The 26934-nt window shown below is 36.3% G+C and overlaps 2 protein-coding genes across 2 annotated transcripts in view; both read left to right on the top strand.

The window, feature by feature from the left end:
- Prp40 (pre-mRNA processing factor 40) overlaps positions 1–10079 on the top strand; it is a 79024-nt gene extending 68945 nt beyond the window's left edge. The window contains exon 15 of the mRNA XM_069847780.1: positions 9146–10079. Within this exon, the coding sequence (XP_069703881.1) occupies positions 9146–9391 (246 nt within the window). The 3' untranslated portion in view covers positions 9392–10079. The remainder of the gene's footprint in view (positions 1–9145) is intronic.
- A 2142-nt stretch (positions 10080–12221) lies between these two features.
- The window catches only part of Der-2 (Derlin 2), a 29892-nt gene continuing 15179 nt past the window's right edge, over positions 12222–26934 (top strand). Inside the window, exons 1-3 of the mRNA XM_069847779.1 lie at positions 12222–12536; positions 12628–12693; positions 20358–20525. Of these exons, the coding sequence (XP_069703880.1) occupies positions 12444–12536; positions 12628–12693; positions 20358–20525 (327 nt within the window). The 5' untranslated portion in view covers positions 12222–12443. The remainder of the gene's footprint in view (positions 12537–12627; positions 12694–20357; positions 20526–26934) is intronic.

The following is a 26934-nucleotide window of genomic DNA, read 5'->3' as shown; positions in this document are numbered from 1 at the left end:
TGGAACTCTTGAGGCAGGATACTGTTCAAAGCCGTTAGCGTGTTTTCTTTGACGTCATCCACATCACTGAATCGCTTTCCTTTCAGACATTTCTTCATTCGTGGAAACAAAAATAAGTCCGATGGAGCCAGATCGGGTGAGTAGGGTGAATGAGGCACAAGTACCATGTTGTTGTTTGTCAAAAACTGTGGACCGTCAGAGCTGTGTGGGCTGGAGCATTGTCGTGGTGAAGCAACCAGTTCCCATTTCTCCACATTTCGGACCGTTTTTGTCGCATACTCTCTCGTAATCTTCATAACACATCCAAATAGAAATGTTGGTACACTGTTTGTCCTGGCGGAATGAACTCTTTGTGGACATTGCCATTCACATCAAAAAAACAAATTAACATTGTTTTCACATTGGATTGCACTTGACATGCTTTCTTGGGTCATGGTGAATTTGGAGTTTTCCACTGGCTCGATGCTTGCTTTGATTCTGGATCGTACCCATAGCACAAAGACTCATCCCCAGTCACAATTCTTTTAAGAAAATTTGGATTGTTCTCACATCACTCTTCAAGTCGCGGCAAAGTCTCACGTGGTTTTCTCTTTGGTCATCTGTGAGCAAGCGAGGAACATATTTTACTGACACCCGTCTCATGTGCAAATCTTCAGTTAAAATTCGCTGGACCATGCTCCATGACAGGTTCGTTTGCTCAGAAACTTCGTCAATGGTCTTTCGACGAACTTCATCAATTGCATGTTTGATTTTGGCAATGTTTTCGTCATTTCTTCCTGTCGAATGACACCTGGGGCATGGCATGTCTTCAGTTGACATGTTGTCAGAATTAAAACGGGAAAACCACTCGTAGACCTGTGATTTCCCCAAAGCATCATCATTAAAGGCTTGCCGAAGCATCTCAACAGTCTCAGCTGCAGTTTTCCTTAACAGAAAACAAAATTTCACACACACTCTTTGTTCCTTGTGGTCGGCCATCTCACTAATCGCCAAATGGTTGAAATAGGAATGCAAACAACACAGTACCACAAACAAACCACGTAACTCAGACTGACACCAGCTCACTGACGGTTGCAGGAAACCCCAAACTAACACCACCTAACAGCACATCTCGTAACTACAAAGCATGCACGTGCAACAGTTCGGTTCCGGTTACTTTTGGGTCCACCCTCGTATAATCCATTCTACTCTAATCTGATCAAGTCATTCGCTGAGAAGGATCTACACCTTCGTTTGTTTGCAAGAATATTCCATCAGGTGTTTTTTACGGAAGTTTTCTAGTCAATTATAATAGAATGTGTTAAACATTTCTAATATTTATGGTGCTGTAATATCGAATATATTAGTATTCATTTCTGTATAAAAAAGATTGGTCTTTAAAACGATATTTTTTATCGTTCTGTACATAATCAGTTCGATTTTTCATTTATGCATTCCTATTTGAATTCAAGTGAATTGTCAAAAGCTGAGTGGAGTCTTATGAACACTGGCATCAGTCGTTTGGGGGCTTGTGCATACCCATGATGTATTAAACATTATATTCTTTAATTCTTGAGCTTGTTTCTGGATGCGTGAACTTGAGTCATGTACTGAGGAGTAGGTCACCAGCATTTTCAAGATCTGTGCACCATTGACTGTCAAACAGGATGAAAAATTGTGGACCCTTTTTTTATTATTATTATTATTATTATTATTATTATTATTATTATTATTATTGTAGTAATACTCGACATGAATATGTGGTATAAATAAGAAATGTAGTGAGAAAATTGTCTAACCATATCAAAATCATGTGTGTACAGTAAAGTCTGAGATATTTTCTGTCGTGTTCTATTTAATTCCCATCTTCATCACATTTTGTAATTACATAGTATTTCCTATCCTCTTGACCCTTTGTATGTGTCATAAATATGTTGTTATTACTCTATAAAATACCAGAATATACAAAGTGAACAATTGAATTAAGAATCAGTGTGCAGCTTTTGTGTTATTGGTGAGCACAGCATTCATTGCCATGTGCTAGTATGATAGAGTGGTGGTAATGCACCTATACACATACAGTTTTCTTAACAATTAATCGAGTAAAATCAGTTAAAAATTACAAATATTATGAAAGGAGTTGTTAAAACTGGCCACCTTCATTGTCCACTCATTTTTTGCACCTCTTTAAGAAACTATCCATCACTCACTGCAGTTCTCCTAAGAAATGGTGACAATCTCATGATGGATATTAAGTTTCATTTCTTCCAGGGTATATGCGTTTGTCTTGTGTACATATTTTAATTTACTCCAGAGATAACAATGCAAGGGGTTAATTCAGAGGACTAAGGGAGTCACAAATCCCTACTAATAACTCTGTCCTGATTGAACTCATTCTTAATTTCTGTCCTAGGAACATTGGCTATATGAGCTGCAGCAGACTCAAGTTAAAAAGGCAAAATGACACTCTCTGTTGGTTAATTCTCTAATGCAGAAGGGAGGAGGGGCAAAATCATATTCATGTATGTGTGCGTATCAGCTGTTGTCTCATAAAAAATTGGTCCTATGAGTCTTTCGCTGCTCATGACGTACCATACACAAATTTTCTCATCATAGAGGGGTACTGCATGAAGGATATTATGTTTCTCACAGCACCAATAACTATTATCTTGTGAGATCACATATCCATGAAGGTGTAACAATACTTTGTCTGAGAAAAATGTTAAATGTGGTTTTGTTTTATCTCTGAGGTAAATTAAAAGATGTATACTACAAGACAAACACGTATATCCTAGAAGAACTGAAACTTAATATCTATCAGGAGATTACCTCCATTTCTCGAGAACTACAGTGAGTGATAGTCTCTTAAAGAGGTGTCAAAAATCAGTGGACAATGCAGGCGGCCAGTTTCAGCACCTTATTTCGTAAAATTGGTAAGTAACTTTTTAACTGCTTTTATTCCATAAATTGTTAAGAAAACTAAATGTTTATGGTTGCATTACTGCCACTCTGATACCTACACACTACAATGAACACACTCTTGATGACAGTATAAAAGCTGCACACTGAGTGGTACTTCAGTGACTTTCTCTGTGTTTAGTATAAATTATTCCAAAATATTTAAATTATATAATAGAATAATGACCGAAACTATATTTAAATGTTATACTTCTGAATTATGATTTCTAATTATTAATAAAATTGAATTATTAGAACAGTAAGTAGAAGAGATGAAGCAGTACTAAATTAAGTGTTTGCGTAGGCTTCCGCGGCTGGTGTACATGGTGTGTGGATAAGCTTCAGGGCTTCTACCGCGTTGTCTTGAAGTTATTGGCTGACGTTTCGACCGCTGTGTTGTGGCCATCTTCAGAGCAGTTGTTGGATAAGGAAATAGTCTGCCAGTACTTATATATATAGTAGTCTCGATGGGGGGGGGGGGGAGTACTTGCTGTGATAGGTCGTAGGTTCTCCTTCTGGCATCTGATTGGTCCTACGTGATCCAATCCGATTGAGGTCTGTATGACCAATCAGATGGACCACGTAGGACCAATCAGATGCCAGAAGGAGAACCTACGACCTATCACAGCAAGTACTCCCCCCCCCCATCGAGACTACTATATATATAAAAGTACTGGCAGACTGTTTCCTTATCCAACAACTGCTCTGAAGATGGCCACAACACAGCAGTCGAAACGTCAGCCAATAACACTAAGACAACGCGGTAGAAGCCCTGAAGCTTATCCACACACCAAGTACTAAATTAAATTTATTTTGCTCTGTTGAAGTCATGTATGTATTTCTGGATTTTCCTAAAACCAACAGGAATTCATTGGAAAAGTTAACGAATATTGCTAGTTTACTATACTAAAGCTCGAACAATATAAATTTCCACATTACAACGAACTTTTATTTAATACACAATAAATACATTACTTTCACTGAAGAAATTGCTGGTATGAAGAAACTTAGGTCAAATTCAGTGTAGAGTGTGTGAGCTCCACATTATCCAAGACTAATGTTCTTGAGTGCTCATCTTTCAAGCTTTTATATTCAGTAATTGGGGGTTCTATAATACCATCACCATCATCAAACTATGCTTGGTTTTGTTATGGATTCATACATTTATGGGTTGCATAATATCACTAATGAGGTTGCACCTAAGTGAAATTTCAGACCTTCCAAGAGATATTTGTTCCAAAATCTTACGCTACACCTTTCAGAATAATCATAAAAATGCAAAGCCGAAGATTGCTATAATTAATACACACTGAAATACAAGATACCGAACAGGATAATGAATTTAACTGATTCTTCATATGAAACTATTTCGTTGCATGTACAGTGGTGCTTTGATTATCACCATTAATTTGATCCACAAGGCTTCGGTAGTTATTGGAATGGCAATAATAAAACTTATACTCATATAAACATCTTCCTTTTAAGTTATAACATTGAATAAATTTTATGTATTACAAAAAATATCATCCCTTAACACTATCACATTGATTTAATTGAATAAAAAGTGACAAAATTTGTGAAATCCCTTAGATTGCGGGAAATGTCTTTATTTTTAGTATATAATTTTTAGGTTATGTAAAGATGGATTTAAAGATTAAATACAGGCAGGATGAGTACACCCTATCCAATAATTATATTTAAATAAGCGAGAGAGTGGAATGATTCAATGAAAGAAGGGGAAATGGAAGAAGAATTAATTAAAAGTACGAGCTCGAGTGTCCTTCCAAGGGAATTTGGGGCTGTGAGGAAGAATCTGTATTAGCTTGAAGCTTACTGTCCATTTGTCTCACTCCATTTTTCACTGGTGCATTGAAGGAATTCAAGGGAATTTTGAAGGGGAAAAGCCGGAAATGGACGTAACATAATAGTCAGTGCCGGATTTAGTTGCAGTTGCAGCAATTTCCAGGGGGATGGCATTTTCTCTTTCTCTTCCTGTTTTCTTTTTCATTTTCATTTTACAGTGAAATTTGTTTTTAAAACACTTGCTGGTAAATCTTTTCTGAAGTTTGTTCTTGAACACCTTGTGGAAGTCGGATATTACTTTGATATAGCACTGTCGCGGTCATGGCAAGAGTAAAAGGAAAGTGTGCAGCTGCATAATTGTATTGTAATGCCAGTATCACGTTATTATATTATGAAACTGCTTAAATTTAACTGCTTGTATAAACAAGAATGCATTGTTGAAAATCAAATTGGGTGTGCGTTTATTATTATTGCTATGAATAGTAACCACAACTACTCTCAGTTACACTTGCAATATAATACATCGTCAACAATATTATATAATCACTTTCCAGTATGTGTACTATATAAATAGGTATGAAAGGTTTATTCCGCAAAGAGTGGAGTTTACTTTTCAATTTACTTTATACTTCCATTCGAAGTAAGAAATACTCATAATAATATGAAGGGTCCAGGGGAAAAACGTGCTAAGTCCAATTTTATCAATTTTTTGTTTTGGATGCCATGTAATACCTCAGGCAATAGAGATTTCAGTTGTTTAATTGTACAGAGTAAAAACTTGATTAAGACAGAAATATTTGAAAAATGATAACTCAGAGACAATAGAATGTAATGGACCTTGAAACTTTAAACTTGCTCTCCTGTAAAAACAGTAAAATGTGACTTAGCATGTTCTTCCCCTGGACCCTTCATATATTATACCACCAACAAAACCAATGCTTAAAAATAAACCACAGCCTGCGTTTCACAAATCAATTTTGTTTCAACAATGAATAAGTTTGAATATGTTTCTTTGTATTGATGACATCATCAATGCTTTCTCTGTGAAGAAAGTGCGAAGGAAATCTTTATAATTCACAAGTAAGAAGCATATATTTTGATTCCAGTAATTTATTATTTTCTGAAGTAACATTTAATTTAAAACTATGTAATTTAAACTAAACATGACCTGTATAATAGCTGCTCATAAACTGTTTGTGGGAGTTGGGGGGGGGGGGGGACAGTAAATTTTAGCACTGTCTAGGGGTGGCACTATACCTAAATCCGGCCCTAATAATAGCTACCACCTGAGAGAGAGGATCGTATGGAAAACCTTAAGTAAAATTAAAGTTACAAATATGTATGGATTTATTACCGTCAGAATTACTTATCAATAATCAAAATTAAACCATTAGATTATTACATGAAATGGTACATAATGACCGACGAACGTTTTCGCCATGAATATGGCATCCTCAGGTCTCATCGAAGCAGTGACACATAATGAACACTTATAATTTCTGGTTTAAATACAATCGTTAAAAATGTTTGAAAAAGTTAATATGATAGGCGGTGTAAGCATATGCAATTAAGAACATACGTGTAACATAAAATTAAACCTTAAGTAGAATATGAAGTGAGATTGGCCATGTGGAAAACCATTAGGCATGGAGTTCTCTTACAGTTCTTTTCCCATCATACCACGACTGACGTCAGGGTAAATCTTTCATGTCAAAATGTTACAATTTGTCTCTTCTTATAGATCGAGTGTAGAATTTCACGTCAAAATTATTTAACCAATTACTTTGTTAGTGCAATTCTCCCATGTACTACTAATTTTGCGAAATTTTTATATTTATTTTTTCCTCCTTGATTGTTCTAATTATACGCGAAATTTTGTTCACGTGAGATATCCACATGACTTCTAAAGAAGTAATACTTATAGATCTCTTTCATGTTCTCCTATTCATGGCATTTTATTTTGCTATTTTACGTAAAATAAGACCACCACTCTAGCTGCAAGCAGTCATTTTCATTCACTGATATCTATGATTTAACTCTTCGTTAATCAATAATCAATTGTGAATCCCCGAAGTCCAGACCTGGATATGTGACTCAACATTATAAAATACTCACACATGTAACTGGATGCTCGAATGGTGAGAATGTTAGTAATTCCTGAGGAATGTACTTTGGAAAAAGAACAAATAGTAGAATTTCGACAATAATCGAATTTAATGGTATTAGTAAATGACGATTAGCAGAAATGATGATAGTTGAAGGTGACGATGATAAAAGCCCCACTGTATTGCTTGTTTATACTACTGTGTCTTTGAAAGTTCATTCCAGCTTTTATAATGGTGTATTTCTTAATTTGGCTTAGTTAGACAAGTGTGTGTTATCACCTGTACTAAAACTGTTGAAGGCATTAACGTTCACAATGCATCTCATGTTGGGATTCCTTCATAGTATGGAGAATGTCAAGCTGATATTCCAACTCTTTCCATGTTCTAGGAGCATATGAGCATGAATATCCATGATCACTCGGTAATAAGGTCTTCAATGCAAGTAACTGGTGACTGATGATCGTAACATAACCTTAGCAAACAAGCCCAGTGATATGTCCAGGAAATTAACAAACCAAGGGAAAGCACATTATCTGCTCTTCAGTACTGGTTCATTACCTTGGCCGTCTTGTTTTCTGGACATTATAACACTACAGAACTTACTTATAAGATGTTATGTCAAGACCATTGTTTGTCAGTCTCACATTACTGACAGTAATAACCTGAAAACCTGTATCACACATACCAGCGTGACTATTTATGCAGACATGCTTCTAAGCAAAAAATAAGAACTGGAATATCGACTGGACTATCAAAGATATTCACAAAGAAATGTAGCTGTTTAGGTAGGTAAAAAACTCTTCGATATTTACTACAAATACACAAATTTTTAGGTGTACCACATACAACATAATTATGGCGGACTGCTACATTAAAGTGTGTCCATTCCCCCATCATATGCAGGGTCTGCATGCAGAATCAGTAATCGCTAATAGGAGTCACAGTATGACCTGGAATCCGAGCTGTCATTTGTATTGTAGGTGAACCCAAGCCTTAACACGTGATTTTTAAGGAGTGGTAAGGTAATAACCCACTGGTCTTGCTTGTGGGAGACATATATATCATGACGTGCAGATGAATTATTTTTCGCATGTGGCTCACCTATAGCTAAGCCATTCAAGAACCACTTTATTCTAAAATTCTGTAAGAATTTTTATTTATTACAAACTGCCTCCCAACGGAGGTAGACTCTTAAGCCTCAGTATACTGAAATATTATTTACAAACATAAATACAGAGTAGAATAAAAAATATATATATGTAGGCCTATACTAAAATCTAATTAAAATATATCTTAAGAATGTAAATGATTATTTAAAATTTGACATGATTTTTTCAAAACTGTTGTGACAATGTCATCTGTTAAAGATTTAGGTAAACCAGATTGTTTCCTATTTTATTTTATTTCGTATTTATTTTGCTAGGCATAATATAAATGCATAATGTCAGTTTGTTAGTGATCTTTTCAAGTACGCATCTGATCTACATTCCAGGGAGATGACAGCAAGCTCTTATTTTTCTGTTAGGTAATGATCAAATTTTACATATTTTTATTCCATCAAGTCTAGATCTTACAAGAAGCAGTAATATGATAAACAGCTGCTCTGATTTGTAGAAGTGCAAGTTTAAAAAGTCTGGCTGAATAACCTTTACTAATGACAAGAGTAAATCTAGGTGTGATGGACAGTTGGTGAGATAATGGTGAACTTCCGTCTGTGAAACGTGAACAGATAGATGGCAAGCACACACATAGCAGAGCTAGCCAGAAGTGGTGAATGGATGGAAAAAAATGCTTCCTATACCCATATTCTTTTCCTTGTCTGTCTTCAATGAATGACAGTTTTCCACAACCATTTACCTCCCTGTACATTATTGTCATATCATTTTTAACGCAATAGGCATAAGAACAAGATAGTTTATAAAAATTGAGGCAGAAATACTCCCTACTCCCCACTCTGACATGACAACATCTGAATAGGCGACATCTGGAGCATGATCCACAGTCTTTTGCTCCTAACCACGGAGGAAGTGGGAAGAGTAGCTTTCATTGGGTATGGTGCTAATGAAGGAAGACAATTCAGAGCTAGAGTTAGTGGGAGTACCTCTTCGTCCATCCAAAACTTCTGGGCAGCCTACTATAGCCGAAATCTTGTGTAAGCAGAAAAGTTTGGTTCAGTAATAGAGGCATGTTCCCTATTAACCTTCTAACCTTCTATTATTTTTTTCAAACTCTAATTCTATGCAAGTTACTGCAGAGTATTTTGCAGGCATTAATGGACTTCGTGTTATGGTAATTTGCAGCCTATTTCACCACCTCCTGTTCATCACTCTAGTGGGTCAGACTCTGGTCACAAGCAGAGCCGTAAACAGCGCTCAGCCAGAGGGAGTCGGTCTGACGAGAACATCTCACCCCCATCCAACAACATGTCAGCTCCAATCTCTTCCAGTATGAAAGCTGCCAGCAAGTCGGAGGATGGTGAACTGAGTGAAGGAGAGCTGGAGAAGAGACGGTTGCTGCTATTGCAGGAGCTGCAGCAAGAGAACTGACCCTGTGTTCTTTAGACATTGAAAAAAACCAATGATATCAATCACCCTGCCATTAAGTAGAAGGATGGTTGGTGGATACTAGCTGGTTTTATGAATTACTTCAGTGAATAAAAGAATATAGTGAATAGACAACTTCGTGGTTAATTTTAAGTACAATAATGTATTTAGTTGAGTATATAATATGTTCAGATTTGAAATATTGACGTACAGCCTTTGTAGAGAGAGAGAAAAGAGAGACTTGTTGTCTCTATTAAAACATACAAACTTCTTGTGTTCATAGTTATTTCCATTTTTCTAAAGTCATCTTCATTGGTCAAGCAGCATGTATGCCATTAGATTCAAGGACTGTGAGTAATGGTGGTAATACACAGTATATTTTCCTTCAAATGGAAAATATCATAGATTTACACCACATGAAAGAGTTCTGAGACTGAATATGAGGGCTCTAGATTAGATTCACCTTTCTCACCTGTTATCCTGTTATTGATAGTAATAAATTTCGCTTTCCAGATACAACCAACAGAATTATAGATTTGAACACTATCAGATTAGCAGGATCTTCCTTCTACCCCTTCCTTAATATATGAGAATTTTGTTCAAAGAACATTACTGTGTTTTTTTATATTTTTGTGGAATAAGGTAGCAGCCGAAAATAATATGTTATGTTCTATTAAAAGTATAAATTAGATATATTGAATTTATTCTAAATAACCAGTGAAGTGCTTTGAGTTAAATTCTGATTGCTGTAGCTATGTAATTTAATGCACTCATAGATTCATATTTTGCAATACAAAATATATTTAAAGGGATTTCTCAGAATGACATATGCAGTGAAAATTTAATTCGTTCTGAAACTTAAGAACTGCTGAACATTTCAGCTAAAATAATAAAATGTTTGTGTTTTATAGCTAGTCTAGAAACTGCCACGATGGCTCAGCTTGTATGCTGGGATTATAAGCAGGGCGTCTGGAATTAAATCCTGGTTGATCCACCCTGAATTTATAATTTGTGTTGGGCAAGCCTATGGTCCAGGCAACACAGGGTTTTCTCTATGCACTCTGGTTCCCCTGTGAAATCCCAATTCCCCACCATCATCATCCAGTCATTGTAAGTGTAATATGGACTCACTGCCTGAAGTGCCTCTGGATAGTTTCTAACAAACTAAATGGTGTACACTTCTCAGCACTAGTGAAGTCTATGAGGTACAGTACACTAGTAGAGTCTGGGCAAATAACAGCAAGTTAACTAGACAAATACAAATAATAATAATAATAATAATAATAATATTATTATTATTATTATTATTATTATTATTATTATTATTATTATTATTATTATTATAGATATCTGCATTCTTTGTTGATAAAGCAATGTGGAGACTTCAACAATACTTTTACAATAGGAAGGGTAAACATAATAAGCCTTAAGCTGCAGTGTAAGCCTTCATGCCCCTCGTGTGTGGGGAGGAGGAGTGGGAACCAATTGTAAATTGAAATTCATTAGCGAACTTCATGTAGAATGTTTGTGTATTTACAAATTCAAAAGAAGAAGATTGACAAAGTGATTACACTAACTAATTTTTATAGGCAGCAAGAGAAGAGCATGAAGTGCCTCTACCTGTACAAGCCAATGTGAGTAGGACTAATAAAATTTGTAAGACTATAGATCATGTCTATACTTGCGAACGTGAGGATTTGTGGGTGAAAATTACTCTTATTACATGCGCATTTAAATTATTTTGATCTTTCTCTGTTGACAGTTTCATAGAACCTAATGATAGTGGTGGTTTCACATGATTTGTTTGTGCTTATTATTTTGATACATTGCTTAAATTATCATGAATATATTAAAAAAAAAAAAAAAAAAAAAATAGACGTACTGATGTAGAAATGGGTCGGAGCCGTTCGAAAGAGCTATTTCTACATAAGCAATGTATCTATTGAAAGTTTGCTACGAAAGCCTATGAGAGAGAAGTTTCTTAGGTTGCCAATCTAGCGGATTTTCCACTAGAACCGTATTCCATTGGCCGACTGCAGGAGGGAAATTTAGTGTTAGTGGCTAGCAGAATCTCTCGGCAGGTGTTGGCAACATTGTAATAAATTGTTGATTTGTAGTGTTGCCAATGTAGCAATTTTGCCCCTAAATCTGGTGATTTTAAAAGCCATAAGTAAGTAAGTTGAGATTTCTTCTTTAATATTACGGATTCCTTACAAAGCTGTAACACTGAATAGCTACCGTGCTGCTATTGCTTGTTCACTTGATTCTTTAACTTTACACAATAAAACAGTTTAGCAGTGAAATGATAACTGCGCATGCGCGGACTTGGTTAATAAAAACCCTAGATCATATATGTAACAGATAGGTTGGCCTTATAGCTTTGACGTTAACAACTTTTGTCAGGTTTACTACGCTGCCATCTAGTTGTTACATAAGGAGTCACATCATAATTCCCATTTGAATTGCATTAGCGACTGTATTGCCATCTCGTGTTCGTTTAAGGCGGACGGGTGGCGATCCTGGCGGTTGTTCTCTTCAAAGTGCTGCCGATTTTAACATAGCGATGAGTTATCTGTTACATATATGATCTAGGTAAAAACTTAACCTTCGTATGTGCAAGATGTATAAAGGGAACTCCTTGATTTGATCTGGAATGTGCACGCGAAAATAAATTCAGGTAAGGACCACGTTGGCACTGCAAGGTTAACCAAGCCCGCGCATGAGCAATTATCATCCAATAGCCAAACTGTTCCTGTCGTGAGCAGTACGTTATTTTCCACAGTTCCGCCCTGTTTTAACTGTCATCTGTTCATTGGTGGATGTAATGTACATGGATGCCAACATACTAGCGCTAAGTGCTGTTCATTTTGAAGAGACACGTAAGAACTCTGACCATTTTATAAGTTGTGGTCATACTGTGTACCCTTTAAAATCGTTTTGTGAAACAGCTGATCAAACATGGGATAGTAGTGCAGTGTATATTATTATTCAATATGATAATATGCTATCATCAACTTTCGAGTTTGTAATGTGACAATAAGAATTACTGTGCACAATGGCATATCAAACATTCCGACAAGAATACATGCAAATGCCCGTTGTGACGAGAGCGTACACAACGGCATGCGTTATTACAACATTAGCGGTGGTGCGTGTCAAGTCATTCGTCACCAATTTCATTTGTGTGTGTACAAGTGATGATAAATACCTATACTAATTTCAGGATTCATTTCTTTCAGCAATTGGACTTGGTTTCACCATTTCAACTGTATTTCAACCCAATATTAATTGTCAAACAATATCAGGTACATAATTGTGACAACTCTATTACTGTAGGTTAGGTGTTCATGCATTTATATTATTTTACATATTATTTTCAAGTACGCAGAAGAAAGTTTTAGCCTATGTTATAAGGGGAAGTAGCAGAATACAAGGTTGGTGTGGTGGGGTTAGAGGGGAAGGAAGTTAACTGTGTTTTGAAATTTACCCTACACTTCCATAATATACGAATCTGTGACAGGTTAAGTTTTGTTAGTTTAAGCCTTTGTTACGCCTTGCATATACGATCAACTGCATCTCCAAAAAAAAAAATGCATTACAAATTCAACGATTTTCACTTTCGAAATCACCGGAACTACCTCAGCGCTAGTTTCACCAATACAAGTTTTACGTTCTTCACATCAAGGAAAATAGAATAGAAGGTATTGATCACCAGAAACATCCCCCACTGTTCGTGACGTCATCTGCCGTCGAAGCTGGGACCTTTAACTTGCTTGCATATCCAGAACAATCTCATTGTAGCGCTTAAGGAAAACAGAATAAGCCTTGTCTTAAGCTATGGAAAGCAATGCACTGAAGATTTTTCTGACACTTGATTTCTTGAAAAAAACTTTATAATTTGTCCCACATGAAACTAGCAAGAAAAGCACGTTTGATAGATCTTGATTTGTTAAAGCATAGGGAAACAAATTTTATAGACAAATTGTTGAACCAATTTCTCTTTCACCCTTCCTATGAGTGCCTTAAGTAATTTCTTTTTGGTTTTACTTTGCCAAGTTTGTAGTTCAGTGTGTATGCGTGTAAGAGAGAGATTTAGACATTGTACGTTTATTCTGATTATTTTGATAATTCAGTGTCTCTTAGTGAGTGCAAAAGGGATTAATTTATAAGAATACCTTGCAGTTGTGCATCAACAACATGTAAAATAGAGGAAAAAAAATAGGTGTTAAAAACGTAATTATTTACCATCGATTTAGCCTACTTCATGGAGGTAGGCTACTTTAAGTAATTACTTAGGTTAGGTTAGTTTAGGCTTTTATTATCCCGTCAAGATGAAGGTGAAAGCGATTGAGTGTGATTTTTTGTTTTCTATGTTGGCAGTTCAAGTGCGTCTGTGTCTATTCCAAAATCGGCGGAAGTTGCTCAATGCCTGTTTCACTGCTTATAATTTAAAATTTATTACTTAAAATGTGACATAATATATTTTATTATGTTTGTATTTGATATTTATTAAAATCTACTGACTATATCCGCCCTTGGGGGATGTACAAAATTGTTTCCTCCCCCTTAAAATGAACCGAGGTTAAGACATCCGTTGTTTATTCTTGGAGATTTTTATCTGTCTGCATCCAACGTTATCTATAAACAGGAAGTTCAAATGTTTAGTGTCTCAGGTCATAAAAAATTATGGAGAAAATATCTGATTAACAAGAAAGAAGCCAAAACATACATCAGTTTCAACGGGTGCAGCACAATCGACTTAGTCTTTAGTAACCAAGAAGCATCGCGACAGCAGGTGGTAGAAAGGTAGTCGCGAGGAAACATCTGCCAGTGGACACAACAATATATGTCACCAATGCACCAGCAAAGAAACAAGAAAGAGTGAAGATAAGGAGAGAATTGGATCTAGCTGCAATAGAGAAAACGGACACCAAAGAAATATCAGACACCATACAAAACTGCAACATAGAGGAGGCAGTAAAAATTATGGAACGGTGCATCCAAGGCACAACTCTGAAAAGCAATCGACAGAACAGAAGGGCGCCACCTTGGTTCAATCAAGAGTGTTACAAGGCAAGAAACACACAATGATGGCACTAAAGAAAGCACTCAGCACACAAACAGTGGAGCACCTACAGAGATACGTCAGCAGACGAGAATACAAGAACGTAATAAAACGGACAAAAGAAAACTTCCAGGAGGAAGAAGAACGCAAACAAATAGAAGAGACAGAACAACAATGGTACAAGGCTATATCACCAAGACAACCACGCTTCCCGAAGGGTATACCAATGACTGTATGGGAGAATCATTTCAGAAATGTACTCCAGAACAGAGAAACACGGCCCAAACTGGAGCACATAGATACAGACGTGGTACCATTCACCGTAGCAGAAGTAGAACAAGCAATGCACGCGGCAAAAATGAAGAAAGCCTGCGGCCCAGACAAGATCTTTAACGAACACCTAAAGACCACGGCAACATACTACAAAGAAATATGGACAACAGTCTACAATAAGTGCCTAGAAGAAGGAAAAATTCCAGAGAACTGGAGGTGTGCAACACTAAAAGTCCTGTACAAAGGCAAAGGTAATATAAGTGACCCAAATTCATACAGGAGCATAGCCCTGGAATGCGCACCATTTAAGATACTGACAAGCCTAATAACGAAAAGACTATACAAGCTCACAGAAGATGCAATACCAGAAGTGCAGTTCGGGTTCACAAAAGGGAAGTCAATGCTTCAGGCGGTGATGTGCCTCCAGGAACACATAGAAGAAGCATTAAATAAGCAAAATGGGAAACTACATGCAGTCTTTATAGACTATACAAAGGCTTTCGATCTTGTGAACAGAACAATACTTATAGATAAACTAGGGAACATCACTGGAAAGAACTACATCACAAGACTATTAAGGAACATCATGGAAAGCAACTATGTGCAAATTGACGACAATATCGACAGATCTCAGCCACTGGAACAGACAAATGGAGTGCTACAGGGCGATCCGCTAAGCCCACTGCTATTCAACATAGCAACATCAGATGTCTACGAAGACATTGAAGCAGACAATGTCAAAATTTACGCTTATGCGGATTACATGGTGATTCTATCCACAGACATAGAAGACCTTCAGACAGCATTCAATCACCTTAAAGAATGGGCAAACAAAAACGAGCTACTCCCAAACGAAAAGAAGACAGTCACAATGACGTTCAGGAAAGGGGGTAGAGCAGCAGTTAACGACGTCATAATGTATGGAACGGAACCACTGACAAGAGTCCCACACTTCAAATATCTAGGGATCACCATGCAGACGCAGGGCAATGTATACACATTGCATGTAAAGGAAAGAGCAGCAGCAGCAGTGATAGCCATGAACGGAATAAAAAACCTACATAAGATATCCCTGTCGACAGCAATGAAGCTTTTCGAGCTCAAAATCACACCCATAATAACATATGGAATAGATTTAATATGGGAACACCTAAGGAAAAACAATCTAGCAGACATCGAGAGAGTCAAAGCGACATTCCTGAAGAAAGCATTATGTCTATCCAAATACACCCCATCACGTCTTACCTACGTATTGTCCAAGGAATCTTTCTACATCGAAGATCTGAGATATCAACTGCTACTGACATCTACAAAGGCATATGACGACCTACTCCAGGAACTAAAGGCAAAGAGAGCAGATATATGTATGGAGTTCTACGCCACGGACGCAATGATGAACACAGAATGGAAGAAGGCCAACTACGAACTGAGACATGTGATGACGCGATTCGCAGTCCATGGGTTTCACTTCAAGCTATGTAGCGTCGAAAAATACCACCAGCCGAATGATCACTGTGTATGTAAGCTCTGTGGAGACATTTGCGACAGATACCATGCAGCGACGTGCGAACGTAGAACAGTGTCATTAACAAAATTTTGTGAATCGTAATTAAGTTACTAACTATATGCACATTGTGCACTTCTTCTTATTATTATTTACTCTTAGAGATTGCTATTAAAACTAACAATGAATTAGAGAAATAACATAGGGTCCCTGTATATATATTTATTTATGGAAGTGCAATCGAGCTTATGAGGCTACAGATTTCCTTACTGAGATAATAAACCTATCCCCTTTTAAAAGTTGTTTTAAAATTAGAGGTTCAGTTTTGTGTTGGTTGTCTTGTAAAAGTGAAGTGTGTGAGTTCTCATTTTTCTCGAGAGTATAGGCCTAACATAATAGTGTTGTTTCATAGAAATGTCGAAATGTAGTTGTGTTAATGATTCAAATTTGTTTTGCTATATATGTGGGTCATATACGTTAGTAAAACAGAGACAGAATATAACAGCTTTTGTAAAGAATACTTACTTTCAATATTTTGGCATTAAGTTAGGAGACCAGGACAAATCCTAGTGCCCTCACAAAGTATGTCGTAGTTGTGTTGAAGCATTGAGGAGTTGGAAAAATGGAAAAAGGAAGTCATTGCCCTTTGGTATCCCCATGATTTGGAGGGAATCTACAAATCATGGAGACAATTGTTATTTTTGTACAGTTCAGGTAGCTGGATATACTGCTAAAAACAAGAAAGAGATTCTATATCCTAACATTCCCTCTGCCATTCGGGCCGTACCTCATGGTCCTGATATTCCCGTTCCGCTACCCCCTGAATCAGATACATTGCCATCTGCATCCAGTAGCACTAAAACTGAATCTCCAGTGGATCATACTTATGAACCAGACAATACTGGTGATGATAGATGTTTTAATCAAAGTGAGCTTAATGATTTAGTGAGGGACTTAAATTTGCATAAAGAATCAGCAGAACTATTAGGTTCTAGGTTAAAAGAAAAGGAAGTATTGGCTCAAGGTACATATTTTTCATGGTACAGGCATCGTGAGAAAGAACTTGGCCCTTCTCTTGCTGAAGAAGAAAATTTAGTGTATTGCCAAGACATCATTGCCGTCTTAAAATTTTGTAACATAAACTATAATTCCAAAGAGTGAAGGTTCTTCATAGATTCTTCTCAGAAAAGTCTTAAAGATGTTTTGCTTCATAATGGAAACATTGCGGACTATTGCTGGATATTAAAAAGGGACTGCTCTGAACAACATGCGAAGAGGTCAAAGAGGAGAAAATTTGAAGTGCAATATTGAGGTGAGGTTATGAAAGTGTTTATAATTATTAATTAATATTAATTAATGATTAATTAGTGGCAAATAGCAAATTATGGCCTAGTTTTTCCCACAAAATTCTTGTTGAAAATAATTTTTATGATGTTTCACAAAGCAATAATTTCATTTCTAGTTATTCATGAATTGTCTGAAAACCTGACGTGATGGGGAAAAATGGAGATTATTTTCGAATTCAGCACAAAAAATCCGTTTAGAATCGCCGATCAGATTGAAAACAACAGAAAATAAGTTTTGAAATGCAGAACGATGTAATCCAGAACTCGATCATCATGAAAGCTCTCAACAAACGTCGACAAGGACAGAAAGTAAATCGTCTACAATTAGCTGTAAAACAGCGAAGAAAATTAAGAAAATCACCACCTGTGTAATGTGAGCACAATGACATACAGTAGCGTGCAAATTAATTCAAACAACGTAATTACTTATGCAAAAACACTCAAACGGGATAAAAAAAGGATCTAAGACATACCTCAGTAATCTATGTGGCCTCCCTTGTTCCTAATAACAGCTCTGAGATGATTTGGCATGGATTCCACTAATTTCCCACAAATATTCTTCATTTCTTCATCGCGAAACCATACACCAATGAGGGCAGAAATCATCTTCTCCTTTGTAGAACAATCCATTTTTTGCATTCTTCTTTTGCAAATTGACCACAAGTTCTCAATGGGGTTGATGTCGGATGAGTTGCCTGGCCAGGGGAGTACCTGAATATGTTGAAGAATTCTGTAGTTTTTCGAGACATATGGTATGGTGCCAGGTCTTGTTGGAACACACCTCTGCCATCCGGAAATGATTTTTGCAGCTGGGGTACGATTCTGGTTTCCAATAAGTGAATATATTTGTCAAAATTCATCATTCCCTTGATAGGTATTAATGCTCCAGGCCCTTCATGTGTAAAACAACCCCAAAACATTACTTTAGGGGGGTATGTGGGTGCTTGTTGGAGATGAGCTGCTGTTACTTTTTTGGATCCTTTCCGTACGTAAGAAACACGGTGGCCGTGGACCTCGAAATGAGACTCATCGGAAAAAAGTACATTCTTCCAGTCATTCACTGTCCAGTGATGATGTAATTTTGCCCACATTAAGCGTTTTTTGCACATAACAGGGGTTAGCAGTTACTTCTTAATAGGCTTACGAGCCCTTCGTCCAGCTTCCAAAAGCCTACGCCACACTGTTGTGACGTGAATATTCGCAATTTTAGACCGTTTTCGTGGAGTTGTATCCATTTGTGAAGACGACAGAATGTACACAGGATTGCAATATTAAGTCTTCAACACAACTGAAATGCTTATAAGTACAAAACGACAGGCAAAATATCACATATATTATAAAAAAAATAATGACAGACCTTCAACAATGGAATTACATTTACTACAGATGTCAATTAAAGCGGTATGAGCAGCTGTGAGGCCAACTTACTTACTTACTTACAAATGGCTTTTAAGGAACTCGAAGGTTCATTGCCGCCCTCACATAAGCCCGCCATCGGTCCCTATCCTGTGCAAGATTAATCCAATCTCTATCATCATATCCCACTTCCCTCAAATCCATTTTAATATTATCCTCCCATCTATGCCTCGGCCTCCCCAAAGGTCTTTTTCTCTCCGGTCTCTCAACTAACACTCTATATGCATTTCTGGATTCGCCCATACATGCTACATGCCCTGCCCATCTCAAACGTCTGGATTTAATGTCTGTGAGGCCAACAATGACAAAAAATGTAAAAATATGTCTTGTTCGGATTAATTTGCATGCTACTGTATTTTCCTTAGACAGTCATTCTCTATTGTTTTCATATCTCCATTTTAAAGAAATAAGAATTTTAACAATGTTCTACAATCTCTAAATAGCCCACAATAAATGAAAAATTGTTTGGGAACAAAATGGTCTTTTTTATGAGTGCCATAAGTATCTTCGGTGTATTGTTTTCCATAGTATGAGACATGTTATAAGTCCCAGCCTTGCCTGCAGAGACATCACAAGCAGTGGGGTGTGTTGCTGGTGTCCAGGTACCTTCTATTCTACTTTCCTTGCTTCACATTACATAGTATTGATAGTATTGTGTGTTTTATGTTCCTGCATTCCTTTCCTTCACTAGAAATCACAACGTTTGCACTTCCATTATTATGCACCTCTCATTTCACACATAATTTACTACATTTCCGAACAATTTTCTTGTCTTCAAATATTTCCCTATGAAATCTTTAACTTTTGAAATTCATCTCCACAAGAAATCCCTTATAAATTCGACCATTTTCACTTCCAAAATCAGTGGAGCTACCTCAACCCTCGTTTTTCTCAATATACACACCATATGAAAGGCAGTTTTGTATGTAATCACTGTCATATCTCAGCCAATCTTTGATATCTCCACACCACACACGACATAGGTCTGATTTGCATTTCGCTGTGGTTTAGATGGATTAAATGAGGGATGGTTAAGTGATATGAGACCAAGGTATATGACATGGTTAGTGGGTTGGTTGAGGGAATATCTAAGTGACGTGAAGCTAAGGAACGTGAAAAGGTTTAAATGATTTAATGCGTTTTCTCTCCCGTATGTAATGTGGGAAGATACTTCTTTCTGGGGAGTTGGAGAACAGGTTCACAGAAAGGAAACTATACAAATAAGGCTTTATGAAATGCCAAAGCTTATCTCCAACATTTTTTGTAGAATGTAGTTAATCTTTTTTAATCTATAAAGTTGAGTACTTTGTATGTAAGTTTTCAGTAATTAATAATCATTTATAAAATGTTCTAAATATGTTTCAGCTATGGCGGCTAGTAACAACTTTTCTGTTCTTTGGAACAGTAGGTTTCAACTTTTTCTTCAATATGATATTTACGTATCGTTATTGTCGCATGCTGGAAGAAGGTTCATTCCGAGGACGTACTGCCGACTTTGTGATGATGTTCCTTTTTGGAGGAATTTGTATGATTGTATCCTTTACTCAAGTATCATTGTGGATAGTAGGCAGGCCTGTTTAGGCGTACAATTATAATGCTAATATTATAATCAGAAGATTGTAGTGGCTGGCCTACATAATCAGGATGAACAGTAACCGAATACCCAAAATAGTATTAGATGCAAAACTAGGTAGTGAAAGGAGAAGTGGAAGGCCTAAACCACGATGGTTAGAAGATATGTCCAGAGTGAGCTAACTAAAGTAAGGATAAAGGGCTGGAGACAGAAGGCACTGGAAAGGAATGATTGGTCAGCCTTTCTAAAGGTTGGGGGGAGGGGGGGTGCGTGAGTGATATTAAATGTCATTCTCTTTCTTGCTTCCCAATATTTAGATATAAGGTCCATAAATGCTCCAGAGATTCACAGATTTTTAGATGTTCCATGTCCATAGCATCTTCTTTATTGCACAATAAACATTTAGCAGAGTCCAATAAGCTGATTCGATGTAGATGTTTTGTAAGACAATCATGTCCTGTAATTAGTCTGAACATGGCCACAGCAGATTTTCGTGGTAGATCAGGAATGGATTTTAAATCTTGTAGTGAATTGTTCCATCTTGAATTTTGATATTCACTTGGAGAATTAATGTGATGATTGCTGTTAATTTTCCTTTTGATAACTCATTTTATGGACTCGTATGAAAAATGTAGTTTTTCTTTACTTTTATTTTAGTTCCTTTCTTGGCCAACAGATCAGATTTCTCATTACTATATATATTCCACAATGGGCTAGGATCCATTGGGGAACTACGGTCTTATTTAAATTTTGAATCTGCCTTAACATACAATGGATTTCCTTAATTTTTTTCTGATTTAACAAAAGTAGTTGTACTAAATGCCTAGATTGCAGAGATCAGTAAAGTTAGAATGTCTTACTAACGTTGAATTGAATTTAAGGGAGAGAGCACTACGACTCATCACTGCAACGTTATTAGATCTATTGTGCTGACCCTTAAGCTAGTTATATTTCTAAATTCACTCTGGCTGACTACACTAAAGTTCGCTGCATACCCAGGATCCTAGCATGCAGCCCCCTCCACACATTGCCAGCCGGTGTTCAGAGAATGCAATGGAATGATAGCTGAATGGAGGAATGTTGATGGAATAATGTAGATGTCTAATATGAGGAAACGAGAGAACCCTGAGAAAAACTCCAACTGCGATCTCTTCCACCATAAGCGTCACTATGGACCAACCTTAAAAAAATGTTGTATTTTACGTATTTTTATGAAAAAATTTCTCCCCTAGTTAGAAATCACTGGCTTAGATTAAGTTATATGTATGTGCCACGGGATTTTGAATTAACAACTTTAGTGTGCCAAACGTGTTGAAAAAGGTTGAAAAACACTGCATTAGAGAATGCTGACTATAAGCGTTTTGCATAGAAAGTGCAGATTGTTGCTTACATTGAGACTTTCCTTGCTTGTTAATTGTTACTCTGGCATTTGATTGCTCCTAGGGTATACTATGTGGAAGCAAGTAACTTTGTCATCATATTCCTTTCTTCCACAGCCATTCTAGTAGCTAGGTAATAAAAATGGAAAGTCAAATTATATTTTAAAAAATAGAGCAGTGCTGTTAAAACCTTTTCTCATGCATTGACACGAATTTGAAAACCAAATTGTAATCTAAAAAAAAAATTTTCAGTGCCAAAAAAAAATCCATAAATAGAAGGTATATAGGATGTTTCAGAATACAACCGAAGAAATTTAAGAGGTTGTAGAAGGATCCTAAGTAAGTATAGTATTTTGAGATAGGGAACCAGAGGCCTGTGGGTTCAAACTCGCACATAATGGTGTAAAATATTTTTTGGGCCAGTACGCCTGCACGTGGCACAGCGATATATTTGACAATGTGACAGATACAATATTGCTATGTCTCTGTGGCACAAGCAGTAAATATTGTAGATGGTTTCTCTGTCAGAGAATGAGGTCGAAAGTTCAATTAATTTTTTTTTTATTTAAAGCATGTAATTTTAAACTAGTGTTGTAACATTAAAAAGGCAACACTTTATTTTGTAATGTACGTAATAATGACAATAATTGTTTAGAAAGGTGAAGAAGGAATGTAGTTTGGAAATGTATATCCATTACTATGGATAAATCACAGTATGTTTATCAATCAACTTGTAGTTTACATAAATTGTGCATATCAGTATTCTGTTTAATAGAAAATATCTTAACAAAATGGTTAAATGAGAATAGAAAGAAATTTCTTTTTCGTCTTCCATAGAAGAGGAAGTAAGCAATATTTAGGAATTACTGTACAGAACAATATGTACATATACTTTAATAAAGGAAAACAAATTATTCTTTCACTACTCACTGTCAGTGGAAAACAAGTTACAGGAATTGTTCAAAGCAACAGTATTAAGTACAGTATTTTCCTGTAACAAATTAAGTACTTTTTCTGACGTTTATTAATAAAATTATTCAGGTTTAACCATTAGAAACTACGTACAACGAATTTCATACAACTTAAATATTAAAATGGGACAAAAATGTCATGCACTCGTCACATTTGCAACCAAACACCAGCGTTTTTCTAAGAAACACCTAACTGACTCCATAGGAGTCCAATAAGACTGACTTGATCTCAAGTGAGCTGTAATGAACCAATGGCTAGTACTACACAGTATACTCTTGCCGGAAGCATAATAAATAAATACTACAATATGTATTTCGGTGATCCAGAAAAGAAAGAATTCAAATATTTCATTAATAAAATAAGAGGTCTTTTGATTAAAAAGAACTACCATAATCAGACCCGAACATACTACCTTTCGACTTGAGATCTGATGCATTGTCCGTTGTACCAAAGCCTCATCTCAATAAGTTTACTCTAAAATAGGTACCGGTACAATAATGAAAACGAATGAGGGTGAACTAAGCAATGCAGTGGCATGCTATCTCATTATTTGCCAATAATTTCTGTGAAGGCTAAATTTTGAAAATGCGGTTGATTAGTTCTTAACAGTTGGGCTTCATGCAATCCCTAATAAGGTCTGAAACCATCGCCTACCATTTCACAGCTTCTCTATTTTATTTAATACTGAAATATGAGTATCAAATGTAACGAGTGATAACTCCGTTATTTTTCGTCGGAGACCCTGGGTTCCTTATATCAAATTGCTTGTCTATAACCTCTCTATAACCAGATAAATTTCTTCGGTTGAATTCTGAAACGCCCTGTATATAGGTGTGTATTCATGCTTGTGTATGTCCAATGTCTAGATGTTTAGTAATGATGCCAATAGTCTTCTTGCACTCCAATACTTTTGCATCAGGGTATCTTCTTCCTCTACTGCTACACATCTTTTAAGATGTTCATGTTCATTTTTTTATTGGTGTGGCATAGGATACAGGAAGATGTATTGAATACAGTCAGTGGCGTAGCCTGGTTTTCAGACTGGGGTATGTAACCCAGTTAATATAGTTTGAAAATGGAATTTCCCATATCTGTATCCAGCATAGCGTATATACCGAATACAATTGTATCATGTAGTATAAACACTGCATATATCTTCCTTGCTAATACAAATTTACAAGTATATTACGTACCTAGTAAAACATCGACAAATAATAGACACACTGAAAAGTGTTTTAATAAACTTAGTTTAGGACTATGCAGTAAAAATAAAATGAATAAACTCACGTTTACTATCCTTGGAGTTTTTTTACTTGGTTATATAACGACGCTGTATCAACTACGAGGTTATTTAACGTTGATGAAGTTGGTGATAGTGAAATGATATTTGGCGAGATGAGGCCGAGGATTCGCTGTAGATTACCTGACATTTAGCTTAGGTTGGGGAAAACCTCGGAAAAATCCCAACCAGGTAATCAGCACAAGCGGGAATCGAACCCATGCCCGATTGCAACTCTGGATCGGCAAGCAAGCACCTTAGCCGACCAAGTTACGCCAGTGGCTCTCCTTGGAGTTTCCCCGAACATTTTTAGTCTTTTTTTTTTTTTTTTTCAAATATTATATGGTTACAAAAACAATTATGTTTCTTGGCTGCCTTATAAATATTATTTAAATCTTCATAGCCATTGGTATTTCAAACGGACTTTTTCATTAGAAAAGAGAAGACAAGACCAGTAAAACAGTTTGTTTAAAGTCTTACAACCTCACAGCCACGACTCACTTTCATAAATCTTTACATTAAAATGTCTTACACACTTTTTTTATGTTCGTAGTGATATTCAGTACTGGTTTTGAAGGGCCTGCTTTAATTAAGTCTTCTTTTTCACAGGACGTTAAAGTCTGGAAGCTCCTTACCTTCAATTTGTCGATTATACAACAATTTGTTTCTATATTTGATGCATTGCGACAATGAACACGAAACAATTTCCCTTTCACTCACTACGTGACCTCTTGGATGTATATTGTCAGTGTACATATCTTGAGCCCATAAGCGCGTAACACAAAGATCTTAACCTAAATAATTTATTTCAATACTAAACAATTAAGCTTTCAAAACATTCTTCAGTGTTTACAAATGAAAAGAGTAACATTTTGGAACAAATAACTCACCCATCATTCTTTTATAAGTCACTGGAAATAATATTATAACACAAGCATGACTATACGACAATATGTATTACAACGCTATACATCCCCGGGGTCACGAGCATGCTCACTGCACGAGTTTCCTCGGGCTGACGACAGATGTCATTGAGACGTTGCGAAGTGTTTTTAAACATCAAGCGGGCCGTGCCCATAGAGTTACAGTATAATTCTTACTAATGGTCGTGCCTTCTGTTCAAGGTGATTAAAACATAGTGCGAATTCAAAATCAAACATTCTGGGAAATCTTGATCTGTCCGAAAACGATTATATGTTACAATATTATAATTCATAATTCAGAGTCACCTTGAAGGAAATTGCAGGGTATGTAACACATCTCCCACATCCATGGATGCTACGCCCCTGAATACAGTGGAACCTCTCCTTACGGACACCCCCCAAGATATGGACACTCCTCATATGCAGACAGATTTTTATGTCCCAACTGAAATAATATAGAAATAATGATGAATTTAACTTTCGTTTATGGACACTATCAGACACGGACACAGAAGCTGTTTCACAGTCCTAAAGCTTGCTTTACCTCCTGACTACGAACAAAACTTGGATTTCAAGATATAATGTGTTACAAAAATGGAAAATTTAGTTTTGAGAACTGTACAGAAATTCTTTAACATGAAAGAAGACAATAAAGGTCTCGTAGGCTACCACTAGCCCAGCCAGCAACCCCCTTGTTAGCTGGAAGCGGGTGGATAAACAAAATCATAAAATTTAACCTGTCTGATGGGCCCAAGGTTTCCGCGATCGTGAAATTGTATTTGACACATGATATGGTTAATAGGATTAGTCTTTTCACTTCAATCAGTTGTACTGTTTCTAGAGACATGGCATCTGAACGTAAAGGTTAATTTGAAAACTGTAAATTACAGTACTGCATAACTGTAGACATAGAACAAAATTTTCCTCTTTCGGTCTTATCTACTGTAGTTCAAAGTTGCAAAGAATTCACTGTAGTACAGTAGACTGTGTTTAGAATTAAACTACAGTCATACATTTCATTTAAAGCGTGAAGGGATACACAATGCATATTATAAATTTACTGTTAGATTGGGGAGCCACCCTTCCAATTAAGGACACCTCCCAGATGCGGCCAGATTGTTACGTCCCTTCGATGTCTGTAAATGAAGGTTTCACTGTATTCCTATTCTGTGTAGATTACTTGATAAACAGTCATGGCCTATCACCATTCTAAACAAAGTGACAGCAAATTTTCGTGATGCTTATATTACTCATACTTCCCATGATTTATCTTTAATTTTGTTCTCTATTTTCTTTCTTCTGGATTAAATGAAATTTATTTTATATAATGGAAAGAAAATGCCAGGTTTTATTTCTGTATTATTGTTGTATCTTTTTTGCCAGGGCATCTGCTATTTCATTTCCATGCAAATTACAATGAGAGGAGATCGATTTTATACTAATGATCTTTTATAAATTGATCAAATGATCTGAAAGCAGAAGGCAAGAGAAAATATTAATAGCCTGGGCTATGTGCAAAACGCTTCCTATGCACTTCTATATCCCTTACCTCCTTACAAGAGAGTTAAGTTACAAGATAGAGAGAGAAAGTGGGCCATGTATAGGAAAAAATGAAACAGACTTATTTAAAATTTTTTTAGAATGTGGCGCTTCATTAGAAGCATAAAATGTGCACTACTCTGAGAAACAGCGTTAGTATGTGTTTATGATTTAGAGTGACAAAATTTTTCTTTTTTCAGTTAATGAAGAATATATGGTTTATTTTGAAATTAGCTCATTTACAGTATTGATTCTGCATTTATTTTATAAATCATTT

The sequence above is a fragment of the Periplaneta americana genome, chromosome 15 (assembly GCF_040183065.1).
Source record: "Periplaneta americana isolate PAMFEO1 chromosome 15, P.americana_PAMFEO1_priV1, whole genome shotgun sequence".
Classification (NCBI taxonomy): Eukaryota; Metazoa; Arthropoda; class Insecta; order Blattodea; family Blattidae; genus Periplaneta; species Periplaneta americana.
The sequence above is the reverse complement of the archived record's forward strand: the minus strand, read 5'-3'. Positions and strand labels throughout refer to the sequence as shown.